This window comes from Nannobrachium achirus (assembly GCF_963921795.1).
Source record: "Nannobrachium achirus genome assembly, chromosome: 20".
In the NCBI taxonomy this organism is placed as follows: Eukaryota; Metazoa; Chordata; class Actinopteri; order Myctophiformes; family Myctophidae; genus Nannobrachium; species Nannobrachium achirus.
Window position 1 is genome coordinate 36,855,562 of NC_137827.1, and position 20,554 is coordinate 36,876,115.

General features: G+C 41.5%; 1 protein-coding gene across 1 annotated transcript; it reads left to right on the forward strand.

The window, feature by feature from the left end:
- Positions 1-271: 271 nt before the first annotated feature.
- On the forward strand, positions 272-20,408 carry rbm25a (RNA binding motif protein 25a). Its single transcript, XM_080750772.1, has 18 exons — positions 272-414; positions 1,110-1,233; positions 3,101-3,150; positions 5,737-5,907; positions 6,795-6,852; positions 7,200-7,360; positions 7,994-8,188; positions 8,829-8,912; positions 13,863-14,140; positions 14,346-14,454; positions 15,179-15,268; positions 15,864-15,937; positions 16,175-16,325; positions 16,729-17,218; positions 17,342-17,652; positions 18,216-18,314; positions 19,723-19,770; positions 20,046-20,408. Exons 2-18 carry the CDS (start codon positions 1,128-1,130, stop codon positions 20,136-20,138), a joined length of 2,568 nt encoding a protein of 855 aa, XP_080606898.1. The 5' UTR covers positions 272-414; positions 1,110-1,127; the 3' UTR covers positions 20,139-20,408.
- Positions 20,409-20,554: the final 146 nt, after the last annotated feature.

The following is a 20,554-nucleotide window of genomic DNA, read 5'->3' on the forward strand; positions in this document are numbered from 1 at the left end:
TTAATAGTTAGGCCCGCCCTATTTTAAAATCCAATGGTATGGGTAATAAACAGCACCTTTGCAAAAATGGTATGCAACTCTGTTGTCTACTCTAGGCACAACATTGTGTCTGGTCTATCTGTGGGTTGTCTGGCTGGCTGGATAGGTGGTCCAAGAAGTATCCAGCAACAAAGCACGGACTTTGTCGCCCCCAAGTGTTTCAAAAGGGTGACTACACCAACGTGTGGTAATATCCCATAATGCATTTCGTAAAGAATAGGTTCCAGTTTTGGTGGCTTCACGTCCCGTGCTGCTAACCTGCCGGTGATATATTACATTGGTTTTACTCGTCTACTACGTCGGAATTCATGAATCCACATTGGGACGCCTCATAAATCTGTTTGCCACGGAGTTCACTTTACACCTGCTCCTGGGGTGAGTAGAATACAGCAGCCTCTTAGTTAACATTAGCTAGCTAGGCCAAATAAGGGTCGCCAGGTAGCGTTAGCATAGCGCGGTTAGCTTGATAACCATCATGCTAATAACTATCTCAGTGGCCAGTTCTGGTAACGTGGTGAATGGTTCCATGGTTGCCGAGTATGTTTGTTTGTGTTTTTAAGTTGGCTGTTAAAACGTTATTCAGTGACCAATACAGAGTTACGTAGTGATTGCTATTACTCAACCAAATTGCAATGGACATGCTCGTTCTCAAACCTTTTCATGTCAAGGAACCCCCAAATTGACACTTATTAGCCCACGGACCCCTATTTGAAAAGATATGCCAGGGACCCCCTTGAGAAATATTTTTACAGCTCTAGCAGTAATTCTCAACCATTTTAATTTCAAGGACCCCCAGTTTGACATGCTTTAGGCTACAGACCCCCATTTAATGGTATTTCTATCTCTGACTGAGACCCTAATTGATATTTGTAAAATCAGTGTTAATTTAACTTAATTTAGTTCCATTTGTACACTCACACAGTTACATACGTACCCACAAGGGTACATTTGGTTCCTAACTACCATTTAGCTGGGGACTCCCCTGGAACTCCCTCAAGGACCCCTGGGGGTCACCAGGCCCCACTTTGAGCACCAATGGTTTACGGCTGCCCTTTGCTTCTATCCACCAGGTCCCTGTACTCGACAGGATGTCCTATCCTCCTCATCTCAACCGCCAACAGATTGGCATCCCTCAGCTTCCCCCAAGGATCCCACCTCCCCAATATGCAGGCTTCCCTCAGGGGGTACCACCAGGTATGAAATGTTCAATGTGAACTTGTGAGATGGGAGCAGCTAGCTTTGGGAGAGCTCTTGATGATGCATCTCCTGGCCTATCTACAAACTCTGAGCTTATTTGCATACTTCAATCGCTCATTTTGTCAGCCAGTTTCATGTTTGTGTCAGCCTGTGTGGCCATTTCTCGCCCCCACCACTTGTTGGCTGCAACACAGATTAATGGCGAGTCATGTGTGCACATTACTGCTTCCATAACATTTCACTAGGGAAAAACATGGAACTGGCTGACAAAACGAGCGATTTAAAAGTATTGTTTCAACACATCGCTTGGATTACCCCCGCCATTAAAAAAGTAGACATGTGAGAGACGGGTACAGGACTTTTACTTTTTGGATATGTTAGGTGAAGGTAAGAAATTAGAATGGTCAAAAACGTGGCCAACTATTCTGGAAAAACCTCATATGGGCTTGTAATGAGCAGGAACCTCATCTCGGAGCTGTATAGCGGAGGGAGAGGTTCCGAAAGGAGCACTATAGAGTGCTCCATGAATAGAGGGTAAGTGCATGCATAAAGTGAGTGGCAAAGTGAGTTAAATGTTGTTTAATGCAATCAGATAGAACTTTTCTGTTTGGATGTATGGGCGGTCAAGGCCCAAAAGTATTTTTTTGACACTCAGTAGACGTTCCCGCATAATTTCCGGGTATGATGATGATGATGTCACGCGCATACCCACTCCTTGGATGCTGGGATTCAAGTGGTTAAAAGCTTGCATTCCTGTATTACAGTCACATGAAAAAGTCAAATGACACAACGCTTCACCCTCCTTTTCTCTAAGTTCCAATCATGGCTTCCATATTTTTGTTTGTAGAGTTTGTTATATACCATTACCTATAATCCAATTTACAGGTTTGTTATTTACACTGGGCCATAATTCACATTCCTCATTGCTCAAGTTGATATTAGTGCTGCTCATCTGTCAAAGTATATCGCAAGCTAACGGAATACATAGTGAAAGTAGCAATCCAGCTAGGCCTCTGAATTTCTATCACATTAGTATGGCCATTGGACGATCTAGTTAAAGTAAAGTTAAAGTTATACCATGTAACTTTTTTTATAAAACAAATCTTAAAATTGTCCTAACTGTTAAATCGCTAAAGTTTTAGAACCCCCACTCTGTTAATTTCAGGTTCTAAAGCCTTCTCTTTATATGTTTTCTATGAGCCGTGAGGGGGGGAGAATTTCGCGGCAAAATGACGTCATCTGCATCATGTGTATACGTTGGCCAATCATATCGCCGATCATAAACACATGGTACACTACCGGCCAATCACAGGCGCATCTTGCTGACTTCTCAGGAAGTAGCTTGCCTCAACATAACAACAACATATCCTCGGGTGAAGGAGTCGTTTCTCCGGAATGCCTGAACGCACAGGAACCAGGGACCCCTCTAAAGATAGATCTCGGCGAGGTGAAGGCAGACGCGGTGGCGAGAGGCCCGGTCCGCGGCGAAAAACGGCCGAAAGACGCGGACGTGACCGCAGTTTGCTATACAGCTCTGACCACTAGTTGAGCAACTTACACAGTATAGCTTTAAGACATTACAAATGTCGTCGACATTTATAATACACCAGTGTCATTTGCATGCAACTGCTATGATGATATTTAAATCTAGAAAATTAAAGTGCCACCAAAGTTCACGCAGTATTTGGACTACTCACACTCTTACCTCCATAATAAAGTTATGTACTACACACTTCTATCTTTCTTGGAACCCTGCTCTGGCTTGTTGGAATGGAATAAACACTAATAACTGTCTGGAAAATGATCTGATGCATGGGAACTTGTAGTGATTGCTTATTTGATTTTCTGTTGTTTCCACATTCAGGCACCCCCATGATTCCAGTCCATATGGGCATAATGACCCAATCTCCTGCAGTAAGTTGGAACGCTGTGTACTACCTGTTTCATAGTACCTTTTCATTATCACTTGCTCTTTTTTGACAATTACATTATTGTTGTACCTAATTTATTTTATAGTGTATACCAGTGGCGATGCGTGCCCCAAGGGACCGGACCTTCGGGGACGCACAGTCCATTTAACATAGCGCGCTTTACAAAGCAAAACGCACTGTCCACCATCATGTAACAACACCAGCTATCAATGCAAAGAAAGACCACGTCAAGAAAGACCCACATTAAATAGACAAAAACATGCCTAAGTGTATCAATCTGTCTTTCAATGTTATATGAGATACATAAAGTGGTTCCTGTGTAAATAAGCTGTAAGGTTTACTAGGATCTCCTTTTAGCTGACCAGTGATTTGTACTGTCATGAAACTGTACCTTTTCCAATTGCAAACTTCTAATACATTCTTCAATGATCAATCAATGGAAATTAAATGCACAGCGGCATATCCAGCAATATAAATTAATTCAGTTTCTCTCACCAATGAAGTTGTTCACTTGAAGAAAAGAAAAACATCCTCCTGTCCTTTTGGGTGAATTTCTCAAAGATGGGTTCATAAAGCTATCATTCCTTTTAAGTTCTGTCCATCTTTTCATAAAACAGTCTTCTTGAAAAAGGCAACGATAATAATAAATCCACAGCGTTCACTCCAGCTGCAGCCATGTCGCGTCTGTTTACTTTACAAGTTTCACGTGTTGTGCATAGTGAGTGTGAAATATGCTTGTTGTTCCACTCCAAGTCCCGGAAAAGCCGTGTTGTGATTGGCCAGTAGTCACTTGACTCATTTTGATTGGTGGTTGAACGTGGGTGTTCCGTATACCCTTGACCAGAGCCCTCAAAATATGATTGGTTGATCAAACTGTCAATCCACACCAAGGCTTGTATTATGGGGAACTGGCTCAGGGAATTCTAGAAGTACTAGTTAGGTCAAAAGGGGCAGTTCCGTGACCGTGGAGAGCGAAGGTCCGTTTCTCAATGGATTTGTCATCTAGAAGGGTTATTAAACAAATTTGGCCGGGGTGTATTTTTTAAAATGGTTGGGAAAATGTTTGACAGCTAGGGTAATTTTCAGTCTCATTCACCTACACTATAAAGGAAAAAATGCCTACCCAAAAATCTGCTTTAAGTGGGATGTGAGGGGTCAAACTAGGGTTTTTTAATTATTCTGAATCCATTGCAAGCATTTGTTTGGCATGAAAAACATTCCTTGGGCTAAGAACGGACCCTAAAAGACTGTAAAAATTGATGACTCATTACTAAACCATAGTTTCCTTAGGCGTTTTTTAGCCCAAGGAATGTTTTTCATGCAAAACAAATGCTTGCAATGGATTCAGAATAATTGAAAACCCCTAGTTTGACCCCTCACATCCCACTTAAAGCAGTTTTTTGGGAGTCATTCACTTACTATACACTACACTATAAAGGAAAAAAATTACTACCAAAGAATCTGCTTTAAGTGGGATGTGAGGGGTCAAACTAGGGGTTTTTAATTATTCTGAATCCATTGCAAGCATTTGTTTTGCATGAAAAACATTCCTTGGGCTAAAAAACGCCTAAGGAAACTATGGTTTAGTGATGAGTCATCAATTTTTACAGTCTTTTAGGGTCCGTTCTTAGCCCAAGGAATGTTTTTCATGCCAAACAAATGCTTGCAATGGATTCAGAATAATTAAAAAACCCTAGTTTGACCCCTCACATCCCACTTAAAGCAAATTTTTGGGTAGGCATTTTTTCCTTTATAGTGTAGGTGAATGAGACTGAAAATTACCCTAGCTGTCAAACATTTTCCCAACCATTTTAAAAAATACACCCCGGCCAAATTTGTTTAATAACCCTCCTAGATGACAAATCCATTGAGAAACGGACCTTCGCTCTCCACGGTCACGGAACTGCCCCTTTTGACCCAACTATACTGCGAGTGAGAGTAATCTGCGCAGAGACTCAGTAGAAAAAATCTCTCATTGGCTGTTATTTTTCCCAGCACACAAGCACTCCCTATGCACAGAACTTGGGGAAGAAACAACTACAACGAGTATAGCGAGCGAAACAGTGCAGTTTAACAGATTACCAACACAAATAATTGTAATTATTTTAATAAAAATAATAAAAAATAAAAATATATTTTTTATTTAAAAATAAAAATATTATTTTCTTTCTTCTGAGGATCCCTGGGTCTTCTCTGAATACCCTGAAGGTCCTGAAAATTCGCCACTGGTGTATACTGAGTTGGAAAGTGTAGCTGAAAATAGTCTTTGGAGAAAAGAATATTTTTTATACAAACTGAAATGTCAGCAATTTCTTAACCACGGATTTATTAGTCAACATGACTTCATTATTCAGAAAAGTTTAGTAACTAAAAACGTATATGATTCATGCAGAGGCTTTGAATAGACTGACTGGACAGTATGGTCGTTATTCTGAATTGAAAGATTGTATTCGCTATTGAGTGCGATGCCATTCATTTGACTGCTATAGTGCTATCCCTCCCATTAGCTGTTTGTAATGTTGTCAAATAAGTAATTTAGCATGTATTTTATTTGTTGTTTGTTTTGCAGATGCTGCTTCCCACTGCAGTTTCTATGGCACAGAAGCAGCTTCTTCCTAAGAAGGAACTGAACACAGCCCCTCGCAAGGAAGAGGATAGTAGCAGTGGTCCTACTACCACAGTGTTTGTAGGAAACATCTCTGAAAAAGCCTCAGATATGTTGGTCAGACAGCTTCTAGCGGTGAGTACAACGTTTCAATACGGGCCAAGTTGGCCAACAAAGAAATCATGCAAGTTGAATAAACTGCACTGGTTTATCAATGTGATTGGGATGTTTGTTCAGTGGAAATACCTCATTTTCACTGGTTTCGTGTTTCGGAACTTCCGAGCTCAGTCCACATTGATGTGGATCATATTCATAACGTGACAGGTGGTTTGCGTCGCTTTGTAAGTGGATGTGCTTTACCCACTTTCTCACTTGCGTGGGTGTGTAGTAGCTACTTTTAGATAGATGTTCCTGACTGTGCAATCATACTGCTATATCCATCCACCGTTCCAAAGCCTGTATGTTTCATAGTGAGAAGGGTCTCTCCATCCACAATCCGACAGAGTAAACAATTTTGCACAGAAACCTTTGCTGTTGTCATAATTCTGAAAGCTGCACTGAAGACTGAACCAACATGGTCTGTCAGTCTCGGCTTGCTGTGTGCAGTGCATGCACTCAAATCACCTTGTTGATCTTGTGTGACGTGATGAAAGTAATAAATCAGTAGGTCAGGAAATGAGTCTTCATTAGATTTGTTACTCTGTACATTTATGGACTAAAAAAAAGGCATTCAAATGGCATTTTCAACATTTGAAGATTATTAATTATTTATTTCCATATTCAAATGATAATACTCCTGAATTTCGTTCTGACAGCACTAGCAGGCACATGTTTTTTTTAGTGTGAGTTATGTTCAAGCTTCCTTGTCATAGGTATGAGTTTTAATTCAATATTGTTATGGTTGTTATGGTAACAAATCAATCTAAATCTCATTAAGCTTTTTTTTTTTTTTTTATCAAAATCACATTATTGCCTGATAACAGATGAAATAATTTGTCATTATTCTGTTTCCACGATTTCAGAAATGTGGCATTGTTCTTAGCTGGAAGAGGGTCCAAGGTGCTTCTGGGAAACTGCAAGGTAATCATTCACGTGGATGCATTGTTTGATCTTAGACTCTAGTTGTACTTAGCTGTATGGTCCAGAGCCAACCTCTCTGCTGTCACGCCCCTCATCTCTTTTGAGCGATCAGTTATTATTTCTGCAGTAATGATGCTCGGTTTCGGTCAGAGTTTAAACAGCAAAAATATTACACCAAAACAAGTTATTTTAATGATGCAATAGTATTTGTACCCAGCACAGGCTGACAGTCATTGGTACCAATAATTAGCTAAATAATCACATTTGGTGTTTTGGTATTCAGCATTTCCTCATTGTCTGTGAAGAATCTTCAATTCGGTGCATAACATATCTCTTTGTCTTCGAAGCTTTTGGATTCTGCGAGTACAAAGAGCCTGAGTCGACACTTCGGGCCCTCAGGTTACTCCATGAGCTGATGCTGGGTGACAAGAAGCTGCTGGTCAAAGTAGACGCCAAGACCAAGTCCCAGCTAGACGACTGGAAGGCCAAGAAGAAGAGTACCAACGGGGTGTGTTATCATATCTAGATATGATTTGCAGGCAATTGAATTGGCTCGAGACACAAAACCTCATTATGTCCAAGCAGAGGCCTTAGAATAATTTCTTTGCATATTTTTCAATAAAGTAATTAACTTGTAGATTCTTGAGTAGAACTGTACTTGCATAGTAGCATGAATGCCTATTTTTTCAACCACCACCGTTATTGTTGTTTTCTAAATACAGCTCTTTAAAGGAGAATTGTCCATTTTGGCCGACCCCACCAATGCCCACAACGGGAGCAATGGGGCTTGGGCAAATTGCCATCGTTTTAAAATAAAATAAAAATCGGCTCATATTGCCCCTTCATACACACACTATAGACACTTGTAGCAACAAGATTATACTTTAGGCTTACGTCATTGTTGAGATTCTGCCGTAAAACGGTACTTGCATTCGAAATGTCGTCTCGCAAGACTTACGATTCCTATTGGATTCAATACGATTCGGAAGTCTCGCGAGAGTTTCCTGATACCGGGTTCGATTCATTGTCAGTGGATATTTTCTGAATTAATTTCTCTGTTAAATACATTGCATGCAGATTTATTGTTTTGTCTACTGTATATGTTTTCATTGTCCTTTCTCCGCCCTCTTTGTGACTTTAGGGAGCAGGTAATGGAGCAAAAGATGGGGACGACGACGAAGAAGAGGTCTTGGATGAGGAGACAAAACGGAGGGACCAGGTGGTGAAGGGGCTTATAGAGGGCCTCATAAGAGAGTATGCCAATGAGCTCAACGCTCCCTCGCTAGACTCGGACAGTCACCCTCGCAACAAGAAGAGGAAGGAGAAGAAAGAGGAGGTACTAGTGCTAGTATGTTGTGTTAAGCTGCTGTAGCAGCTCTGTCTTGAGACATGCAGTAGTAAACCTAAATGTCTCCCTCTCTTTCAAAATGTATTCTTCATGCTGGAGTTTTACTTGAGGTGTGTGTGTGTGTGTGGGTGTTAGCCAAGCCATCCAGAACAGGTTTTGTCTATATTGTATGTATGTCTGCCTGTCAATACAAGTAGAGCAGTCCCAGCTCATGCAGCTACGTGCATGATATTTTGAAACAGAATCACCTTTTGCCACGAAAACTTAAAATGCCTGGTGAAGTAAAAGTCTAAATCTGTTGTCTATAATGTAAACATACAGTATCTATTTCTTAAATATACCAACATTGTTCTTGTGAAGCACTTAAATGATTGTTGGGCAGAAACCTTGTATCTCCATTCTCCATACTTTAATTTCGTACGAAAAATTAGGGATGCCATTTTGAAAGTGGTTAAGGTCTGTGGCTTGTGACTAAATTACTATACCGGATTCATTGGAACACAGCTTCTTTTCTAAAATGTAACAGTTATGGACATGAAAGGTATCTTCCCTACAGTAACAATTTTTGGAATGCTAAAACTGCAAGCATCAATGATTATGCATTTCCTCCTTTTTTGTCTTGTGTCAGGAGGATATTAATGCCATGGAAATGGAGGATGACAAAAGAGACCTGATTTCAAGAGAGATCAGTAAATTCCGTGACACACACAAGGTAAAGTATTTAACTGCTGTTATTTGTTTTACCTCTCTCAACTTAGGCTTTGGAGGATAGACTAGTCTTAACATTGACAATGGCAGCTGGAGCTGCAATGCAAAACATATGAATGTAATTTTCTCCATATAGCTGTTCTCATTCATTGTCAATTTTTGCACAGATTTGATATAAGCTCATAAAAGAATAAAGATCAAGGCAAAGGCAAATGGTGATATTCCAAAAGTCTTGCTGTATTTATTGACGCCTTGAAGACTAGTCATAGTCATACATGTATCCATCATTCATTCAAAGAATACTCTTAATTCATTATCTTCAAAGAAAAATGTTGTCGTAGGTACTGATTTGAGGCCAAAAGTTTCTTATCACAGTACAAATTACATTAATCACACAGAGTGCATGGACGTTAAATGTAAAATACCCATCAAAGCTAATCTATTGATTAAACCCCACCAATATGGTAGAGTTCATTTGGTGACTAAAGCAAGATGAATCTCAGAGCTTTGGGAAAAGGTTGCAAGGATAGAATGTAAGTATAAGCTTCCATTTATTATCTACACATCGTGGGCGCTCCCTTCTGGAGGGTCTGCAGAGGAAGCAACCAGCTCCTACTTCATCTCTACTTGCTAAACCATCTCATGATGGCGACGATACAAGGTGCCAAAATTAATCACTATAAGGATTGGAAAATTAAGCTATTGTCTATATAAAACAACCAAAGATGCCTAGCCTTGTTCTATCACTGTAGCAGTCATAGTTCAGGCTCTGAAAAGGTCCAGGGAGCTCAGTGAACCTCTGCAGGTCCTCAGGTGATAAATGGTGTGTTTTGAAGATATCTCACACACACAAACTGTATAACTAACCACTGCAGCAGCTTTAACGCAGCAGCCTGTAATGTTACTAAAGCAGGGAGCGCCTCTCCACAGCACTCTGAGTACTGAAGAGTAAAGCAGGTGAGTCCTCATTTTCTTCATCTTTCTACTCTACTTCCCCCTCTTGTTCTGTGTCTTAGTGATTGCCCCCAATCTGTTAGTCTACTAGTAACACTCGGGTATATATTGGTATTTTGCTACATTGCATTTAGGCACAGAAATAAATTAACATAACATAATCATAGCAACACTGTGCTTCGGTTTCAAACATGGAAGTCTTAGGAGGAAGTAATCAATCCATGGGAACACTGGATTCAGATGTGTTTATTCAATAATATAAGGTGCTTTAGTTTTGGTATTCATTGCAAAGCTTCCCCCAGCAAAGTATTTGGCTATGAACATGGAAGTATGGAGCTTATGACCTGTCTATAGACGAATCCACAGAGCGGCAATCATAACGGCGGTGTCAAGCAGCACCGCTTCGCACCTCAACTAAGGGCTGCGCTCTGAGGATTTGTCTATACTTTTATATCTAAGATTTTAAGCTCTTTAAATGTGGCATCCCTATTTTGGGTATAGTCATACTTTTCCGTTATGCCGCTATTTTGGTAATTATTTGGCTATAGTATAGAGTGCCACCATTAATTTATGCTTTATTTTGAAGAGCCCCGGAAGCCACAATCGAGTCCATGTCGTGGAAATTCACGGTCTAAAATGGCGACCGAGTATGTTTATTTTCTCACGGAAATGAAAAATCCTAGCCCCCTGGCTCTACTGGGCGCATCGAGCGTCGCGTCAGCGCTGGGAACGCTCCCTTTTTAATCAATGAAGGGTGCTCCACTTCCGACGTCATTGTCGGACGCCAAATTCGCCCCGTTTCATTTTTTTACGCCATCACGACACAGGCACAACGCAAAGCTCCCGGTGGAGCCCTAGCCTAACCGCGGCCGATCTTCACGGCCCAGTGTCGCTGTGAAAAAAGCAATGAATAGGAGCCTATGGAGATTAGACGCTTACTGGTGCTGGTGGCTGAGTTGCATCATGGGATATGTAGTGTTTTCGCTCACCAGCGGCCGCAGCAGCGCGTGTTTATTGGTAACCACGGTAACTAGGTAACACGACCCTGGACATCATAACGGGGCTGTGGCGCCGCTGCCCCATAATTCTTATCACGTTCCTGGACGAGATTGGCACCGGAAGTGTTAATGCATCCCATGGCGATGTATTAAATAGGGCTACAATGTTGGATTCAGATAGGTAAAACAGCTTTACTAAGCAACACGTGCCACCAAGTTGTCAGAATTGGCCATTTGTTTCTCGTTGAAACATGAGAGGTAAGTTTAGAAGAGTCGAGGTGTTTCTTAAAACACAGGCTTTACTAAGTTGTCTGTTATCCATAAGCCATATAGCCTCTAGGAGGACCAGCTTGGAAGGTTGTACTACATAGTATAATAATACACAACTAAGTTGAAGGTTGAGAGAGGGGATTCAACCAGAATTACTTTTGTTTATCTGGTATAGATTGCACTACCAGCAAGACCACATTAATTTAAAAGATGTATCTCCTGCCGTCAATTATTATCATAATATGTTGTACACCCCACCCGATTTGGTGCTGTAAACAGCTTGAAAGAAGCATTAAGAAAGAATTGCAAGTAGTATTAGATTGAACTGTGGATTATTATAGACCATATTCAAATTGGCCAACCTTGTAGCAAATATAGCATTTCAGTTCAAATCCCCATTTCTGGCTTTCTCTCTGTCTTGGATGTTCATCGCTTAACAGTAGTGAGACCCATAGTCAAACAAACATGGTATTGTATGTATGGACATGTTAAGCCATCCACAGCTAGGACAACTTGTTTTTTCTTAAGAGGGCTGTTTGAACTGTGGGCCTCCCTATGGTCACTTTCATGTATTTGTTGGGTTCCGGAGTCCAGATAGACACTAGAAGACAACCAACTGGTAAGACTGCTTCTATAATTGTTTTTTATTGACCAAATGGAATACCGTGCCAACATTTATTCGGCAGCATATGTAAAAAAGTTTTGTGTATTGACGTGCTGGATGAATTACTGCTCCTAGGTGTAATTTTTCTTTCCTTTTTTATTTTATGTCTTCACTTTTGATCTGCTTTTCCTCTCACACTTAGCATGTAGGATTTGTAGAGGCAGAGAAGTGCTGAAAACCCTAGTTCATCACCTGTAAGTTGCACACCACTAGCTTGAAGAGGATCCTAATTTTAGGTTTATTTCTATGAAGTAGTATCATCTCAGATTTCAGTTTACAGATCTAAGATGCTTTAATGATTTGCCATGGAGGGTAAGGTGTTTGTCTACAAATTAAGCGAGACCGTTTTAAAAAGCAAAGTTTTTTGCTTCCTAATTAGTGGTGATAATTTTGAAAAACATTTCTCCTCTAAAAATAAATAGTATGAAAAACTTTTTTAGCAGAGTCCACATCAATGATTCGCAACGCAACAAGTTCCTACTTACAACCACTTGCAACAGAATCCTAAAACTGGTTTGCAACTATATACAGTAAACCTGGACAGTCCTCACCCAGGAGTCGAGCTGTGACTGGTTGACCATTTCACAGCAACGGTATTGTCAGTGTCTCTCCAGGATAAGGGAGATAAATATGGGCCATCCCTAAACTGGACAGTGACACTGTGACGCATCAAGGCGAGGAGCAGAGAATGAGATACTTTACCGTTTCAGAGAGAGATTGTGTGTGTATATATACTTTTGAAAAATATGAAATGGACACCACCCTTCTATTCGCTCCCTCTAATTTGTTTTTTCTTTTTTTCCTTTTCTTTGTTAGCTCACTCAAATTTTCTCTTTCCCTTCCATCATTAGTGTCACAAAAATTAGTGATCAATTGTGTTTGTGATCAGGAATGTGTTGCAACTAGACTGCTGCAACCTTTCTCTGCAGCGGTTTCGTGGCATTGTGAATCATTGGTGTGGACTGGCCTTAACGTAGTAGTATATAGTAAGAGTAGTATATAGTAATTGTTGAATCATTTAACCCTATATAGTATATACGTATTTGACCGCTGTCCCCCAGGGGTTTATTCTAGGTCCATTCCGTGTTCCCTTCTACACCAAATCTCAGCTGAAAATAGCTTGACTCAGATTAAGCTAAGCAATCAACTACAAGTTATCCCCAGTTGATACAGTCTAATAGATTTTAAGTATGTTTTAGTTGAAGCTCTAATGTAGGTTAACTCATGGTGCTGTGTGGTATATCATAGCCACATCGGATAGAGCATTTTACCTGTTCAAAGCAGCACTCGTGTCCTTAAAAAAAACTCTCTTCCGGGTGCTTTACCTTGATGCTCATTGATTGAATGGAACGGTTGTGGAGCTTTACCAATGAATACTTTGCTCACCACAGGACATACGAAACGTGACAGCAGAGGACAAGTATACCTGTGATCTATGTGGCAAAAACATGCAATACATTAGTTATGTGTTAACATAACTACAGCTGAATTCGCTCGCATTGAACATCTCCAGAGAAGTGAAGGAAGAACTACATCGGTACAGCAATACTAACATTGTCAGATGTTTTCCTAGACTGATCCATATTTTAAGATGTTTGGTCATACTGGCAACACAGCAGAAGGGATTGTTACATTAGATTGTGTATTGACAAATACTAACCCAGTGCTGCTGCATTTTTAGACCAAGTCCGATTTTTCCTCTTAGCCTGTTGCTTGTTAGAATTGAGACCTGGGCTGAGCAGCATGTACCCTAAAGCTGCTGAACCATCAGAGCACTCCTCCCATGGAGGAATCAACCATGACTGACTGTTGGAGGACCTCTTAATTGGGGCAGACCTTTTGACTCACGGGACAGAGTCACAGCAGTATGTGAGCCAGGCTGATTCAGGGACTGTAAAACCACTTGTCATTATTTGTGTGAATTATGTCATAGTTGCTGCTTGTTTTTAATGCAATTATTTTTTTAAGTTGTGGAAATTCCTTTTGTAGCATCAAAGATGTTTAAAACAGGGTGAAACGTGCCTCACCGTCCTTTACCCCTCCCTATCTTCCTGTTGGACTCCTGCAGAAACTGGAGGAGGAGAAGGGAAAGAAAGAAAAGGAGCGTCTGGATGTGGAGAGAGAGAGGCGGGACAGAGACAAAGAGCGTGAAAGAGAGAGGGAGCGCCGTGATCGTGATCGCGAGAAGGAGAAGGAGAGGGAGAGGGACAAGGAGCGCGAACGAGACCGTGACCGCGAGCGGGACAGAGACCACCGTGAACGGGAGAGGGAGCGGACGAGGGAGAGGGAACGCGAGAGGACGCGGGAGAGAAGTCGTGATGTAAGCGAGGACCGCAGTAGATCCAGGTGAGGAATAGGCGGTGTAATTGTTTGGCGCAGGTGTAGTATTGCTTTCTATCTGGTGGATTCTCATCCTTTGTCACTTATTTTAACAAGTCCTTTATATATAAACATATACTAATGTTAATACTGTTATATACTAGCAGTGTAGTGAAGCCCAGTTTTGAGAATTTGATATAGTGTAAAACCGCTGTCATTCCATCTCCTGTAGAGAGAGGATCAGAGATGATAAGAAGCGGGACCATGATGATGAGGAGGACGTGTACGAACGGAGGAGAATGGAGAGGAGGCTTCGGGACAAGGAGGCTGCTTACCAGGAGGTATGTTCAACATAGGTTAGAAAGGCAGGCATCTGACCAGAAGACTGCAGGTGTGAATCCCTGGACTTAACAAAAAAGGGAAATCTGCTTCCTCAACCGTCCGCAAGTCCGTTCTATTTCATTCCTCCTGCAAGTCTGTTCTATTTCATTCCTCCTGCAAGTCTGTTCTATTTCATTCCTCCTGCAAGTCTGTTCTATTTCATTCCTCCTGGCCTGGGCGGTGTTTTCAACACACCGGAATTGACAGAAACTTAGTTAACATGCATAACACTCGGTTTGACCAAGCCCCCAGAACCAAAGGGAGGGCTGAAGCGACATGGACATGATGGCCGTTTGAGGTACTGCAGTTGGGGCTTCTAACACATGAACGCTCATCTAGGCTTCTTTGTATTGACTGCACGTTCAGAGCGGAAGTGCTCGTTCATGAATTGGAGCCCCAGTGCGTCCATGAACAAACTCTATGACGCGTCACTTAGGCCCCACTACGTCACGTTTCAGAGGCATTTCCAAACGCGGAAGTACGCTTCATGCGCTGGGTGAGCAACTCGATGCAATGGACGGGCGGGGATATCTGGTGCCCTCTCTATACTTACCGGTATTATAATTCTATGGGTTTGACTTCTGCATTTTCAAGTGGTGCGATGTAGAATGTAGCTTATGTACTTAATTAACATAACTGTGATTAGATTACATTATTTTGCTTAAATGTGTTTGTTTCCCAAAGCGCCTCAAAAACTGGGAGATCCGGGAGAGGAAGAAGTCCCGGGATTACAGCAAAGAAACGGAGAGGGAGGAGGAGAGGCGACGTGAAACGGTAATCATTAATGCACACAAGTCAACGAATATGACATTTGTTTACATTTATTGTAACTTGCACTGAGTACCTCTGGTTTGGAAAATGAGTTGGACAATGACTGCCTGGCATCTACAAGCTCACAAAGCATGGAGTGCAGCATTGTGAGCTTCCCTGACTATAATGACATGTGCAAACTAAGGGATACCAGGGTTGGAACAATCACAAGAAAGTAACTTTTGTATACCTGGCTGGTTATCACTTAACCCCATCTGAATTGTCCTGATGTAGTAAAACACCACTGCTGGATTTTCCATGTAAACCTAGAGCTCATAACGTCATGCAAGCAAAGTTGCATATTTGATTAAGTTTAGCCTACACCTCAGTTACATAGGATACCACCTGCACAATAGTAAACCATTAGTCTAATTGAGTAATTTCATAGGTAACACAGATTAGGCCGACCAGATTAGAAAAGGTCAGAAAACGTAAAACTCTGTTATGTAAGTAACAAAAGTTATTCCGTCCTCAAGACTTTGGATTAGTAGATGTAGATGAAAAATAAATTTTAATGCTCGGTTGTGCAACTAAATAATATGGTGTTTTTGCAACTCAGATGAAAGAAGCCAAAAGACTGAAGGAGTTCTTGGAAGATTATGATGATGATAGAGATGATCCAAAATATTACAGGTAAGGTGACACTCAAATTCAACTGATTTAAAAAAAATTGTGACCAGTTTGTTTTCTTTTTTTCTTTATGCTTTTCGGTATTTTTGACAAAGCTCGAGTGATGACCATTTTCCTGCTTGTTTTTATTCTGACTGCATTCCTCATAGCAACTTCCAAATGTAATACATTTATGAATTTATTAATTATGAATTACATATGGGCAGCTATTCACATTATCTTTGTCCTCTGTGACACCAGGGGCAGTGCCTTGCAAAAGCGCCTCCGTGACCGAGAAAAGGAGGTGGAGCTGGATGAGAGAGACCGAAAGAGGGAGAAGGAGGAGCTGGAGGAGATCAGACAGAGACTGTTGGCTGAGGGACACCCTGACCCTGATGCTGAACTACAGAGGGTGAGTCTACCTGGGCTATTGGAAATGAGAAATGCACTGTCCTATTTGGACAGGAAGAGTTTTACTGGAGGGAATATTATCATCTCATTTAATATATAATAATATATTAATATAAGTACAAAATGTTAGTAAATGCTCATTGCAGGTTATTGCAATATTTTAAATGTTATAATATGGAACAAAGGCAAGGGTTAAAATCTTGGTCAAATTGCTCAAAGTAATAAATGACAGGTATTGGACATTTTAAACCCCAACTAGTAGTGGGCAGTTGGGCACTAAGATCTGTCCGTTCCTTTAGTACTGTGGTCGGGAGATACCAAAAACTATGGAATTCTTATTAATCATAATTGTTTGACTCCTTTTGTGTGTGTTCTTTGTATCTCATTGGTTACTGTGTGTGTAGATGGAGGAGGAGGCAGAGCGCAGGCGGCAACCTCCATTGCCCCTCGAACCTGAGGAGGAGGTGGCCCCAGAGAAGCCTCATAGGGATAGAGACAGGGACCGAGACAGAGACCGAGACAGGGACAGGGATCGGGCTCGAGAACGTGACCGGGAACGTGATCGAGAACGGGAGAGGAGAGCCTCAGGCCGTGCTCCGGAGCCGGCACCCCAGGCCCCACCGCCTCACTCTGACGATGATGTGGAGGAGGGTGAGGAGGAAGACTACCATGACGGGGAGGACTCCCAAGAAGCCAAGCCACACCTCAAACCCACGCTCCGCCCCATCACCTCTGCTCCTTCAGTCTCCTCGGGCAGCGGGAACGTCACTCCCAACTCCCCCATCGGCAACGAGTCTCCCTGCGGCATAATCATTCCAGGAGAAAACACTCCCGATGTCCACCCTCCTGAGGAGCATCGACCGAAGATCGGGCTCAGCATGAGCATGAAAATGGGTGAGTCAGTGAAGTGGTATAGTCATAGTGGGAACGGAATCGGGATTCACTGGGGGCTCATTCTTCTTTAGTGCTGCAACCTTATATTGAGTCTGCTCTATCTCCTCCTTTTCTCCACTCCAGGCTCCACTAATACTAATAGTCCCTGTCAGCCCAACGTGGTAAAGCGCAAGAAGCTGGCGCCGGTCGACAGTGTTTTCAACAAGTTTGATGAGGAGGAGGCTGATGAGCAGCCTCGTAAAAGAAAACTGGTGCCTCTGGATTATGGCGATGATGACAAGAGTCTGGGCCTGGACGGGGCTGAGTTGTTGGCGGGAAAAGGCAACGTTAACACGGAGGAGAAACGCAAGCACATTAAGAGCCTCATCGAGAAGATACCCACTGCCAGGCCTGAGCTGTTCTCGTATCCTCTGGACTGGACAATGGTTGATTCGGTAAGGAGACAGTGGCATCTCAGACGTTATATTATTTGTGGCAAAAATAAGTTTTATGTCAGAATGTATGTACAATTATATATTGATTAAATTGTTACATCTAATAGTGCACAAATCTGTCCAATAAGTGACATCTTAAAAAAAAGAAAAAAGTATCTTACAGCTGCTGTGCTTTACAACGAACACAATTGGCTTATGTTTTGGTGGGAAAGGTGATCTCCTGTCGCTGTTTTGTCCGATTTTTATAGCCTGACCTGTCAGATGAGTAGCTGATCTTAGAAGAATGGTGTGGTGTTGCTGACCCCAACCAGTAGGGGTCAGCAGTGATGGGGAATTGGCATAATGTTAAAGAGGATAATGCCAAAAACAAGCTCCATGTAAATGTATAATATCTCAAATGTTTATATAGCGCTTCTAATTACCCAAAGACTCTTCACGTGGGGGTGAGGAGAAAACTACAAAAAGAAAAACTACTTTATTAGGAAAAACACTATACCCAATTAAAACCAGATGAACTGTACTAATAGCAAATTCAAAATGATTGATTTTTCTTCCTGACTTAGACCCTGATGGACCGCCGTATCAAACCATGGATAAATAAGAAGATCATTGAATACATTGGTGAAGAGGAAGCAACTCTGGTTGAATTTGTTTGTTCAAAGGTCTGTGATCAGTTCTGTGTCCAATCTGTGCAGAAAGAATGTGCTATGAGAAGAACTGTAAATTGTTATGTAAAGTACCATACAAAGTAATAGATAAGGACCGCAGGTCTACATTAGAAACGGAGGGTTAGGGAGATTTATTCAGTTTGGTCTGTTTGATGTCCGTTTTTTTCTCCCTTTCTGTAATTGTCTGTATGATTAAGGTCCGTATACGGACAATTACGTACACCTCCCAACTGAACGTATTGGTTTTCTCCGTAGCAAGAATTACCCGCGGCCACCCTTGTCAACCGTAGGGGCAGTAGTGAGGACATTTCTTTTCCTCTGTGAAAAGATATTGTTCTTATACCTCACAGCGGTTCTCAAATTATGGGACCCAATAAGAAATATATTTTATCAAGAAACGGGGAAAAAAGGAACGTCATTGCCGCCACGTGAAGAGGACGCCTTGACTCCTCACACACACAGAGCTCGGTCCACCACTCCACTCTCCAGACAGACAGCTATTAGGCTGAGGCTAGTCTCTCGATTACAGACTTCTGCAGTGTGAAAAGAGGACGAACTTTTCTTGGACGATGGCTAGCCAGATTGGGCTGTGGCACACGAGAAGAGCTGATTTAGCTCAGCGGCTCATTTATTACTTGGGAATTATGTTCAATATATGAGCGGGTGTGTACGTGTGTTTTGTTATAATTAGTCCTGCGAGAGAGTACAGGGTCCGGATCGATGTGGTTAAATCTGTACCCTTGCGGAGTTAAGGTATTTAATTACATTATTATAATAATTAATATAATAATTACATTTTTCTCAAAGGATTTTTGTTTTTACATTGTGGATAATCTAGTGTTTTCAGTAACAATCCTAGTTTACAGAAGTTCTCAAACGATTTTAAGTAGAAAAACAAAACATAAAATAACCTCTATGGGTATTATGTATTTTAGAAAAACAAAGTGAGAAAATATATTTTGGTCATTTTAAACAGGTAATGCATCCAACAGCCGACAAACAGCACAAAATACCAAACCTCATGTCAGGTCAAGAAATTCTGTGGTTCTACATATTTTGTCTATATGCTTTGTGCAGAACCACCTCCTTAGCTATTCTGCTCTGTGCTGCGAGGCGCAAAAATGTGGCGCGCGGCCCTGACGGGAGCAAATTGGAGCGGAGAGTGCGTCGGCACGTACATAACGTAGAGGAAGTATGCGTGTCGACGCATTTACTGTATGTACTCACTCACCCAAAAAGTAGACAAAATCAAGCATATGGAACTATAAACGGCCCTTAAGAATGAAATGCTGGTGTCTATGAAAATGTGATGGTGTTTTATCTCACTTAGTGTTGAAATGTATGGCTTGCATGATATGCCATTTTGCCTCTCCCTACTAAACATTGGCTCTGTATTCCTCAGGTTATGGCGCGTAGCACACCCCAGGGTATCCTTGATGATGTTGCTATGGTGAGTAGAATTTGGAAGAGTCCTCACTCTTAGAAATGTTATGTTAATCTGTCAGGATTTTTGTTTATATTCAAGTGGCATGATAAGGAGCCAGGGCCTTCGTAGGATTCACACATGTTCATGGAGATACTGTACATGATGACACGCAGGGCATCTGGACATTAGAATATGTCCATGGGAGCTCAACTGCAGAAATGCCTTAAAATACTCATCCGAAACTGACAGTAGACCATATTAATTACAGTAAACCATACTCATAATCTGTTTTTCCACAGGTTCTAGATGAAGAAGCAGAGGTCTTCATTGTTAAAATGTGGAGGCTGTTAATATATGAAACGGAGGCCAAGAAGATTGGGCTGGTGAAATAAGGACTTCATACCTGGAAGAAAAATAACCAGATATTTTGTCTCTGGCTTCCTCTTCACTACAAAATCAATTTGCTATCCATAATTACCAGCCCCTCAGACTGTAATCATGCAAAAAAGAAGACACCCCTCCTCCCCCCCCCCCCCCCCCCCCATTCTTTGGTTGACACCGTGTTGAGGCAAAAGCCAGAATAATGTATTTTACTTGTTTATTTTCTTCGCCAGTGTATGGAACACATTTTGCTTTAATTTACTGTTGTCATGTCAAAGGCACTGCTCTGTTGTGTGAACTAATGAATAAAATACCTTTTTAGAAAAATGGAAAATGTATAAAATATCTGTTCTTATGTTCTTTGAAATACCATAATGTTGCAAGTAGAGCATAATAAGCACAATGACAAGCACAACATCACATTGTC

Coding starts and splice junctions, on each gene's coding strand:
- rbm25a (XM_080750772.1), top strand. CDS start 1,128: ATGTCCTATCCTCCTCATCTCAACCGCCAACAGATTGGCATCCCTCAG. Junction 1,234..3,100: donor CCCTCAGGGGGTACCACCAG/GTATGAAATGTT, acceptor TTCCACATTCAG/GCACCCCCATGATTCCAGTC. Junction 16,326..16,728: donor CTGATGCTGAACTACAGAGG/GTGAGTCTACCT, acceptor CTGTGTGTGTAG/ATGGAGGAGGAGGCAGAGCG.